This window comes from Charadrius vociferus, unplaced genomic scaffold (genome assembly GCF_000708025.1).
Source record: "Charadrius vociferus isolate BGI_N301 unplaced genomic scaffold, ASM70802v2 scaffold31, whole genome shotgun sequence".
Classification (NCBI taxonomy): Eukaryota; Metazoa; Chordata; class Aves; order Charadriiformes; family Charadriidae; genus Charadrius; species Charadrius vociferus.
This window is the reverse complement of record NW_009646966.1, coordinates 2050087-2061919: the sequence shown is the minus strand read 5'-3', so window position 1 is coordinate 2061919 and position 11833 is coordinate 2050087. Positions and strand designations below refer to the sequence as shown.

General features: G+C 37.5%; 1 protein-coding gene across 1 annotated transcript in view; it reads left to right on the top strand.

Moving 5' to 3' along the window:
• Positions 1 to 227: 227 nt before the first annotated feature.
• Positions 228 to 11833, top strand: part of GLCCI1 (glucocorticoid induced transcript 1) — a 50209-nt gene continuing 38603 nt past the window's right edge. Inside the window, exon 1 of the mRNA XM_009895336.1 lies at positions 228 to 321. Within this exon, the coding sequence (XP_009893638.1) occupies positions 228 to 321 (94 nt within the window). The remainder of the gene's footprint in view (positions 322 to 11833) is intronic.

Sequence of the window (11833 nt, the reverse complement as noted above, 5' to 3'; positions counted from 1 at the left end):
AATGACTTTTCTGTCATTAAACTTGTTTGAGCTTGCCTCACAGTGAACCGCCTTAGCAGCATACACGGCTTGATTCGGTTTAATGAGCGCAGTGTATAAAATCATAAATGGTCCATCAAGAAATGCACCCTGTAATCTGTATGCGCTGCGAGGAATTTGTTCCCCCTCCTCCAGGTCAAGCCAGCTGCTGCTGCAGAAGCTGACATCCTCCAGCAAATCCTGAATGAATGAATGAAAACAACGTGATCGCCCTAATAATGACCACAATTGCACACGTCAACAGCTTTATTTTACCGAAATACAGGCACCATTTTCTAGCAGGCGAGGGTAATAAGATACCCTATGTCTTTGGTCTCGCAAATGAATAAAGGTTACCCCCCTACCCCACCCCAAAACCTAGGGCTGTTTTTACACAATTTGGAATATAGCTGCATGCCATGGGGCAGGATTTTGTCTTTGTTTCCCTGCTTGTTCTCAGCATTTTAGTATATTATGTATGGATACTAAAAACACTGTTTGTAGTCTACACGGTGGTAGTAGTATATAGCAAATCAATTGCTGAACTAGAGGACTGCTGCAGTAATAATGGAGGACTTGAAAAAAATAAAAATGTTCTGTTTTCAAACATGGACCATCTTGCTGCGGCTTGTTAAACAATGTGCTACTCCAGCTATTTATAGTTGTTGTCAGTATGCAAGTCTTGGGGAAGCGACAAGATTAAGTTTTCTTCTTTTTTTTTTTTTTTTTTTGGTCAGGTTTTTCAAAACCATTTCTCACTGCCGTAGAATGTAAGCTTAGGCTCTAGGTATAATCCTGTTGTTTTTCTCACCAGTGCAGGAGATCTGTTTGTCTTTGGCTCTGCAGTCTGACTTAGATTGTTTCACGAGTATGCTCGTACTGGAGGCTGCTTATGATTCTGATAGATGTTTTTCTCTTGTCAAGACACCTGCCTCTTCCCCACCTCCTTTCAGCCTTTTCCAGTATAGATTCCTTGAATTGGCTATCCTGCTAATCCATTTTGTTGTGGATATTTTAGTGATTTGCCAGAGGTTCTTTTTATAAAAGAGATTTCTGTGAAAACACTCCAGCTTTGAGCCTCTACAGGTCAGAGCAACTATCATTGCAGGCGTTGACATCACTACTACAGGAATGGAAGCAGTGTGCTCTGTTTCTTCTCCCACCATCATCATCTCTTCTCTTCCCTCTGTCTAGGATGCTGTAAATGTTTTTGTTCTGCAGCAAACCCCTGTGTGTTTAGAACTGAAACTTTAAGAATTTGATGATGTTTTCTTTAAGCAAATGTGGGGATTTGTAGTTCTTTGGAAACCATTGATACCTTTACTTGTATTTGGGTGGTATTGATACTGAATGGATGAGAAATCATGAATGCTATGTACTAATTTCAAGTTGCTAGAAAAGGAGAGGGGAAAATCTTCTGATATTGTAGGATAAACCTGCAATGTGTGAGTCTACTCCTTCCCTCTTTTCTTAAACGTGTTTATTCCTCACTAGTACATACTTTTTTTTTTATAGCCTGTATTCATGTTTTAGAGAGTTGGCAATGTAAAAAGTGCCTGGCTGAATGTAATAACACATGGTTTTCTAAGAGGGAATGTATCTGATAGATCTCTAATCGCCTGAATGTAATGTCAACAGAATGTGAAGCAGTGTGGTTTATGACAAAGGATATTTCAATAATAATGCAAAAACATCCTTTCAACTGGTCAAACACAACATATTACTTGCTTACAAACACTTATGTTTTACGGAAAAAAAGCAAGTTGTTTTCTTTCTTGCCTTACCTGGATAAAATCAGTAGTTTCTGTTATTATGTAAAGTAGCTTGTATAAATATAAGAGAGTGGGTTTCCTGTTTAGTTTGTTTTTTTCACATTGTATGCCATGTTTTGTATACAAGGAGAGTGTAAAAGACTTCTGTATGATTCAAGCTCAACATTGCTTTCATCAATTGCTTGGATTTGTTTAGCGTTACCTCTGGTGGTGCCGTAATATTGTGCTTCATATTTTTCTAACTTTCACTTACATAGTTTATAATATAAACTTTTTTCCTTGTCAAATTTTGGAAGCAAAGGTTAGTTTTAAGGACATCTGAAAAATATTGTAATCAGTTTGGCTGTTAAGGGTTTCCAATATCTTTTAATTCCGAAAATAACTCTTGAAGCATTGCCAATGTTAGTAAGAGAAAGGAATTAAAAAAGATGCAAAACAATTGCATAACCCAGTTCTGAGTAATAAGTGTGTATATCTCTTATGCTAGTAGATAAAAGGCTAATGGAGTGAGGAGTGGAGTAAGACAATATTGCTGATCTTTAGACTTGTAAGGGATATTAGTATTTTAAAAACCCAAATTTGGACTTCAAAAGGCAGAACTATTTTAATATCCTGGATTCAAGCCATCCAATATTTTGGCATCATAAGTATTTATACCAGAGATCAAGAAGATCTTTCCTTTATTTCTAACAAATGTAGGTAAGGAAGTAATTTTTGTGGCACTTCCTATTTCCTGATGCCTGAATAATAGCAGTATTCCCATAATTGTATAACCCAAACAGTTTTTCTCCAGCTTCGTCCCTCTCTCTTCCAAAAATAGCTTTCATTGGAATATAATATGGTGAAATAAAAGACACTGGTTAAATTTGAACCAGTTGTCTTAAAGGCTCTTTAGTTACATGTTTTAACATCACTTTAAGTGAGCATAGTATATTAGATGTCCTCAATAAATATGTTTCATAAGACAAATTAGTTGAACTCTTTCAGGTGTTAGAACAACTGCAGGAAAGAAAGATGGAAAGGTATTTTCTCCCTTGAAGCTGAATATTGTAGCAAAGCATTAGCTATTAAGAAAGCACCCACCTGCCCCATGGAAAAAATAGTTCACAAAGTGTATGTATATATCTATTTTAAATCACTACCTGATCTTTAATTCTTACTCTTTGGACATAAGCAAGTATTAGCATGTTATATATGGCCAAACTGAAGTTCTTGCATAGTGAAATAGTGGAGCTTGTGTTCTAAAATTCACGATTCCTGGGGATTTTTTGTCCTTTTCCTTCCCATGGTGGTGGGGTGAACGGAGGTTCTTAAACTGTATCTTAAAATGCAGGGAGAGTAGGTCAAGGGAATGTGTCTTAGAATCTTACAAAAAAGTCAGTGTTTGCCAAGTATAGACTGACACATAATGAGTTGTTGAGCTTTGCTATATTGCTAGCATTCACAGTGGAAAGCTAGTTATTTTTAAAATGAGGTTTATGCTACTACTCTAGATATTATCATGAAAAAAAAAAAAGATAACTGATGCTGTAATTCTGAAATTTCAGTTCAGCCAGGACTTGAAAGCAATAGTTGTAACAATGCAAAACCTGTTGGAAATGAAGTATGTGCTCAGTGTTTCAGTTTAAGTGAACATTTGAAATACTTTTTTCTAAGGGACTTCGTCGGTTGAGTATTTATCATCTGAAGAAAGTTATAGTTTTTTTCCTCAGCGAAAAATGAAAGTACCTGTTTAAATCAGTTGGCAATATCTTCAGTAGAGAAAAGCTTTGCCAACACTTGACACAATAGCTAGTTCTCCATGGATTTAGCATATGATGAAGAAAATTTGTTAATATAGTAGGATTTAAACATTGAGTAGCATTTTTTTAAAAGTATCTTTTATTGATGGGGAAAAAAGGACCCTGTGCTAAAGATACATAACTGGAAAATTTTGCTCAAGACTTGAGATAGTTAACTGTGTTAATGTTCGTCATCTTGCTTTAATGTTAATATTTAAATGCATTGAGTTCTCCCTTTCAATGCTGCCTGCCTTGTAAACCTGTAGTGCATAAACAATGGCTTAAGGCATTTTTGGGCAAGTAAAATAATATTTACATCTCATCGTTAGAAGGGATACATCCACAGCAACTTGTCAGTCTGAGATTACCCTCTTTTCCTTCGTGTCACCATTGTTAAGGTGTGGGAAATGGCAAAATGAAGAGAATTGGAGATTAGAGTGAAGGAAAATGGGTGTTTGTATCTTAGTAATCTAATTCTTACATTTTGAGTGTTTATTTACTTCTCCCAAATTAGATTGTTCTTCTGTTATGCTTTAGTTTTTCCTCTCCTGATTTGACTCTGAAGTTCACCATGACTAATTTGTATTATGGCTGTTTTTGAATCAGAAATTAAATCCTAAAGCTTGAAAATAGCTGATGGTTACTGCAAGGGTTCACAATGTGAGACTTCTGCAGTATGGATACCACACAACACAAAGTACCATGATACAGTGTGTAACAGCAATCCTTTTGAATGGCAGGTCAGTCTCTCTAAGTCTTACTTTTCCAAAGCTAGGATCTCATCCATGGAAATACTCACCCATGGTTTAAACTAAAATACATGCTCTCTAGGGAACCCTTTGCTGCTCTCCCAGCTGTGTGCATGTGGACTTAGGACCCAAGCCCTTCCCTTACGCGGTCCCCTTGGACTGGATGACTGTGCTCCGACTATGTCTTCTGCTGCTAGTAAAACAGAAGAGGGCATGTAGCTTCTAGAAGCTTATCTTGGGGAAGGAAACCCAACCAGGGGAAGGAAATTCAGCCAGGCCAAGTGGGGCCATGCTGTGGAGTGCTCTCAGCCTGCTGTCTCTGGCCTTGTAATGCTGCTTCTGCCCCAGTCCTGTTCGTTTCTCTTCTGCAGCTTTCCTGCTCCTTTAGTATCTGCACCACTTAACAAGCTGCTGCTTGCAGTATCCTGACTATCACAACTATTGACTATCACCCTGTTAAAATCAGACTAGCTTTTTCCGGGGAGGGGGGACGACACGGTGGGGCGGGACACCCAGAAGGTGTGGATGTCTTTACTCAAGTCATAACTGTTTTCTGCACAAACGATTTGTAAATAGGGATTAACCTAACCAGGTGGTGTTGGGTCAATGGAACATGGTTTTGATGGAAAATTTTCTGTTTTCATGGTAGTATGTCTCTTAATTAGCTTTCCATGTTAGATATTGCTGCTTTGGAGACAATATATACTTCCCAGTAGGTCATAAAATGTTAAGAGCTTGGGTTTTGAATCCTTAATGCAAGATACTGTATTGGTTAGACCTTCTTATTTAGTGTTGCATGTGCCCTAACAACAAACAATGACACAGATGATGTTGTTTATAAGGATTTAACTTGTACTGCTGCTACTGTTAAATTGAGGAGTAGCTGTTTGCAATGGATACTATTCTCTGAATCAAATAAAAGTGAGTGATTAAGAACACTGGTTCTTATGTGCCACTTGTTTTGCACAACTTGAAACTAATTTTACCCAAACTACACATTCCTCTTTAGGAAAAGCGTGTCTCATATTTTGGTCATAAGTGTGGTGACTAAGAACAGTGCAATAGCAGTTCTGTCGTGGTTTTTGAATAATCTAAAATCCACTGTGGAATATTTTCTTCTCACTCTGTCTTGAAATATGGTCTAAACTGGGATAATGATGTAAGTGTCCTATTCCTTGAACAGCGCAAGTCATGTGTTTGAACAAGGTTAGCTTCATCCTCCTTTCCTAGACTGTCACCACCAGGCATTAAGCAAGGAGATTGGTTGTAGACAGACTTCTGAATTTCAGGAATTAACACTCATATCTAACTGTCTTGACTGGTCATTGCAAGATCACTGGCACTCGTACTACAAACTTGAAACTCATTTCTGTAGCTGTATGAATTTCAATATTGTTTTAGTAAATCTGTCTTTTGGAAACGTTTCTGTAACAGTAACCACTCAGTTGTGAACTGATTAAATGTATGGCAAAGTGGGTATTGCTATATCACATGCCTTTTAATCTCTGGTGTTTCTGTGTACAGTGCCTATTCTGGAGTTCTGATAGAAAGACTTGTAAAGGTTGGCTAGATGGATTCCCTGTGTATCTACATTTTTTTGTAATTTTTGTGATTTGGAAAAAATATGTGTTCTTACCAGAAAATAAATTCTGGTTATTCAGTACTCAATTACTAGTTAATTCTGTTAATCCTAGTCTACAGAATTTAGCCTGTAAATGCTAAGCCCACTTCTTCAAGGTATGACATGCAGTCAGCCACTGGCTATTTGGGAGCAGATTACCTAAGTGCAGATATAAATGCCTAGGCTTGTGAACATACGGTTTCCAAGGATAACAGTACAGTTGCTTTCATTAGATGAAGCACTGAACCCATACTGGATCAGCAGTGTTGCTGGATAAACCTTGAAAATTTTGCACCGTGTTCCCAGAACTCAGGCCACTGACACACAGTGCGGAATAACCAGTGAGTGGCTCTACAAGACCTGTGTATCTCTGTACGTATTTAACGTGGTCTCACTACAGCTCCTTCTGCACATCACAGCAGAGCTCATTAGCCCAGTAGGACTAGGAGATGCTGATGATTATAGCAGGTAACGGGGTGGTGTGGTCTGTGCTCTGGAAGGGTTTGGTGAGTGTAGTTCTCACACGTGGAGTCAGCTTCAATTCAACACCACATGTCAGCTAATCAGTCTTACTAGAGTCTGGAGCACTGGAAAGTACATTGCAAAATCCAAGTGGCTTTGCAGTGTTGACTCTGTGCAGATAAGTGTTACACCTCCGTATCCAGCGTGTCATATATAATTCAAAATCTTTGTTATACATGGTATCTCAGCTTTCTGTTATTCAAAGGAATAGAGAGTTGACTTGCTCACTAAAAATTAAACCCAGGTTTATGCTGAGTGTCCTGGAACAGACTTTGTACAGTGTGACTCTAAAAATACCAGCTAACTGCTGAAGAATGCAGAATAAGACTTAGGTTTACCCAGTAGTTGGGAAGCTGCCAGGTTAAAGGAGAATCTGTCTTCACGTAAGTAAATTTCAGTTAAGGTCTTCAAATTTTCATTCTTAACTGATAGCTGTGTTTGCTTAATTGTGGCAATTGATAGTGGAATACCCTTATACATCCTTTCTTTCATACACTGATTTCTCTGGTATTTCACCTTCAGTGGCTCCTTTGTTGTACCTGATACCCTGCCCTGAATAATCATCTTTGCAGTGTTTTCTTCCCCACAAAGAAACCATAAAATACCTTTGAAATACTTGATATTCTTTTCAAGGGCAAGAAGATGAATTTCTCATGGGCAAAAATGTAATTAACTCATGCATGTTCAAAAGTAATGTGTGTTTGAGAAACGTCTGTACAAGGAAATGACCAGAGGGACATATTCAACTTTGGATCTTCATTGTGGACAACTTCCTAAGAACCTTTGAGCATTACTGTAGAAACAGAGACACTCAGGCTTTCAAACCAAGTTGTGTATTGAAGTGTGCAGTCCATATATTGTTTAAAATATAAATTTTGTGAAACTGTTGTATACATCTACCTTAATTTCTTCAAAAGAAGGAACTAGCCTATTAAGATTATTGGAGTCTCATGATTTTATTTAGTGGTGTGTGTAACCTTTAATACAAAGTTGGAGGATGCAGGAAGGTCTTTTGATTGCAAGAATTATAGTAGAAACTCAGTTTGGCTGCACTGAAGATAGGATTTACCAAGTCTGGCAACTCAAAATCTGAGAGAAGCAGAAGAAATGGGTGTGCTGTCACTGTATATACAATAAATGTTAGATGTTTTTGACAGCTAGGTTTTTAATCATGCAAGTTTACATGCGTATACAGCAAAATAAAAAATCCTACATAGAGGTATGTTCTAAAATTCATAAATCTGGAGTAAAGTTTCAGATTTCAGAAGGAAATAGTTTGAAAATTTGGCTAAACAGGCTTTCTCTGACTTGAATATAGAGAGAATCTGTTTTAATGAAAAATGTTAACACTATTGAAATCTTTCAGATATCAGAAAAACTCAGGGATGTGATCCTGATTGCATGGACACTTACCTCAAAAAGGCCGCGAGGGATAAGCAGAGAGCCTGTAAGAAACAGCAGGCAGAACTGAGAAAATAAAGTCACATTATCAATCAAAAAGTGAATCTTAGCAGAGAATTGTTAAAACCTGAACAGATTTGGACTTTGCATGCTTTAAGACAGACAATAGAAACACGCAAATAGAAAAATAAGGAATAAGGAGTTGCAGCCATTCAGTACCAAAAAAAAAAGAGATTAAGGATGATCTGAGATTGATGTGCTGGAATGTATGGTTTCAAAATCAACTCTGAGGAATAGTAGCGAAAATCTCAGAGGAAATAGTGCAGATACTTATTCAATGCTTTGTGCTTACCAGGACAAAGTGCAAGTAATCAGCTTTCAATAAGGACAGTGATTTTTAACCCAGGAAGATACAAAAGATGACATTTTAAGGGAGAGGGTAATTTGGAATTACCAAGACTATGATAAACACAGATTGGATATTTTAATAAAGTCAGTTCAGTGATCTCCATTGCAGAATTCTAGAAAAGCCCACTCAGAAGTTCACTCTTACCTCAACTAAGGCAGTATTCTGAATAGGAGATGACACCATTTGAGAACAGATACTTAAGTATAGCAGGGACAATGCTGATGTTTTTAAAATGTGAAAAATTTTGAGCCCAGCTCTAAAATGTAGAGATCTGTTGGTCTAACTTCAGCTATAGGTGAAACTTCAGAAGAAATTCTAAGGGGTGGTGGAAAGCAGTAAGAAATGTTAAAATGCAAAATGAGCTTTCCAAATTGTGTCATGCTAACCTGGTGGTTTTGATAAGAGAACTGATTTTCAAGACGGGAAGTAGATCTTATCTGCTTAGGCAAATTTTAAAATTAGGGTGATGAAACCATTGCTGAATTTTGAGAGGTTTAATTAGTACACGGGAAGATTATGCAACAAGAGTTGAAGGACCTTGGGAATTGAAATAATAATTTTTGAAAGTGAGATTTAAAAGCAAAAAATGGAAGTTAGTGTATGTGAGGTTGTACTTGAGCAGCATGTCTTTTCCTCTAAGTGAAAACACGTAATTTGAAAATGCTGGAGGGTAGATTTGCATGATGGTGGGATCTCTAGAATGCCAGGTTAAAGTGGTTGAAAAAGTACTGGACATACGTCAGGTTTTGCAGAAATGACCGACCTGCTGTGTAGGGGCCCGCTGAGACATCATCTGGGATACTGCGCATGGGTTTGGGTGCTCCGCAATTTAAGAAAGGTAAAATCAAACTTGAGTAGCCTCAGAGAAGGACTCCTAGGTTAGGAGGTTAACCACACGATGATAAAAAAAATCTACTCAATAAAAATACGATTGCTTTTTCTGAATCCAAGTGAGCGTCGGTTGAGTATTTAAGGTGGGAAGGGGATGGAGAGGTGGGAAGGAAGAACTCTAAGTTGGTGCTGGGTCATGAGTGGGTGGATTGGTTTGACAATGTAAATGTTTTTGTGGAAAACTAGAAGAAGGCCTGAAACCATCAGAAAAAAAATATATCTTCCTGGAACGTTTTTCCAGTAGGAATTGGTGGGGGCAGAATACCAGGTGCTGTAGGATTGAGTTTGTAATCTCTTTTTAAGTGATTATATGTGTGTTGTCAGTGATAGCTGAGAACTAGGCTCCTGATTTAGGAAGTTGTTTCTACTCCTTAGTTTCTATGACTTAACTGATAATGAAAAGATAATTTATTTAATCAGCAAAGTTGGGCAGCCTGATTTAAGCAATCAGTTTTAACCTGTTTTTATGTTTCTATTTTTCAGTATTTTTTTCTGAAAAAGAATAGTATTCTTGTTTAGTATAATTAGCTGTAGCTAGGAGAATTCTTTCTATCTCTGACCATTGGTGATCATTACGATGGCATTGTATAGCCTACCGTGCATTGATTACAGTTCTTTGTGTATTTTGATTGTGAAAATGGTGAATCATGCCTTCTGATTTTTTTAAGGTTTTTTTTTTTATTCACAATTATGGCCACCTGCATTTTGATGGAAAGTGGAATTACATTAAATGTGTACAAACCCCTCACATTTCTACATTTTGTTAAATTGTAAGTATTATCATTATAACAAAAAAATCCTTCCAGTCATCAAGTTTATTCAACAAAGGTGGTATTATCTTTAGTTACTGAATTAATTGCATGCGTATATAATGTCCTTCAAGATTTTAATTACTAATACACTGGAAGAAAAAAAACCCCAGCTTTAATGCTCTTTTTGCTTCCCAGTTCATTTCTAAATATTGGATAAATTTATCATTCAACAGATCTAAATTAATGAACTAAAATGAAGAAAATTCTCTGTACCTGCAGAAGTGCACAACAGTTAATGGTTGTGTGTTTCAGTGTGCTCTTTTTCCCTAGTACTTAGCTGCTGAGCTCCAATCAATTTTGGTTTAACTTTTTAGAGTAGGAACATTTTTGAGAAACTTTATTAAATGGTACTAAGTTGAGGCACTTGCATAGTGTTTAAGGTTGACGTGATAACTTGACAAAGAAAAATATGTTATGAAAATGTGAAATACATGAAAATCTGCAAGCTTTGGAATTAGTGTTTTACCTACCTGGTGTCCTGTTAGAGTGCGAATGTGTAGGTTACATCTGTTGAACAAAGCAGGCTTTTGTGATATTAAATGCTTAGTCTTTTGTATACAGGTCCTATACATGCCAGCAGTAATCTCTGTTAGAAGAATAACTTAGCTTTAGAGGGCTGAAACTTTCTTCCTTATAATTTGTTTACTTTTCTTACTGAGATTAGAGTGTTCTTTCTGTGCTTGATCTCTAAGGATAATGGTAATTTTAAGCACGGGAGTTTTGCTGTGAACAAAACCTGACTTCTGAAAGGTAAACGTAGTCACATTTTACTTGACCTGTAGTTGGGTGGAATAGGGACATGAGGCAGAGACCGTGTTTCAACATACATGCATAGGCAACCAAGATTTTGAGTCAACTGTAGGTCCAGTGAAATTGGTATGCCTACAGATTCATCCATCTATCCCTCTTCCTCTGGTAGCTATAGCCTAGCTCTGGGCACTGTGCCTTCCTGTGCTGTTAGGTGAGTAGGGCTGTACGTCCTTGAGTCATGCATAAAACCCCCTTGAAGGAGGGAAATGCCTTGATCTACCTGTTGGATTCAGTGACTAATCAGGAGACCTCTTGCCTTTCTAGGTGACTTAGTCATGGCTACAAAACATAACTCAATATGATTGAATACCAGAGCCCTTATTGTAGGTCTTTGTCTACAATTTTCCTTTGAAAGAGCAAACTGGTTTTGTTTTGTTTTCCCAGTATAAGCTACCTCTTGTATTGATAGACTTGCTGTTTCATGTAGTTCAGTTTGAATTCTTGTAAGCCTCGTCAAGTACAAAATCGAGTTTGCGCTGACAAAAAAACTGTAAATTGAAATTGCCTATGTGGAAGACTGGTTCCCCCCCCCCCCCTTTTTTTTTTTTTCTTTCGCCCTCCTCTGAAGAATCTTGGACGCAGAAAGCACATCATTCATAGACCTGAATCTCTGAAGAGATCTCAGGTCTCATGAAGTGGACTGCTTTCTGCTTGCTCAGTTTAGTTGTTGGATTGTTGGAGTCTTGGTTAGATTATGGTGCTGTTCTGTGCCCCTTTTTTGGTCAGCTCAGTGTTACGGATAATGAGAAGAAATTAGATTGGATTATGTTAGTCTGTTCAGAGTAGTTAATTCAGAATGTCATCCCCCTTCATTTCTAGTCATCCTCTGTCTCAGTTTCTGAAACAGAAACTTGGGAATAATTTCTGAAGTTGATACAACTGAATCAAAACCAATGCGGTGCACGTAATGAAGACGGGCATTTTACGGAGCTGAATGTACAGCATTTTTAGAGATGTATCAGAAGGTAACTTAAAATGACCATCCCACGTTATGTCCCCTTAGGAGTATCCTTTTGGTAGCAAAACACTTTAGCTTGCTCAAGCATT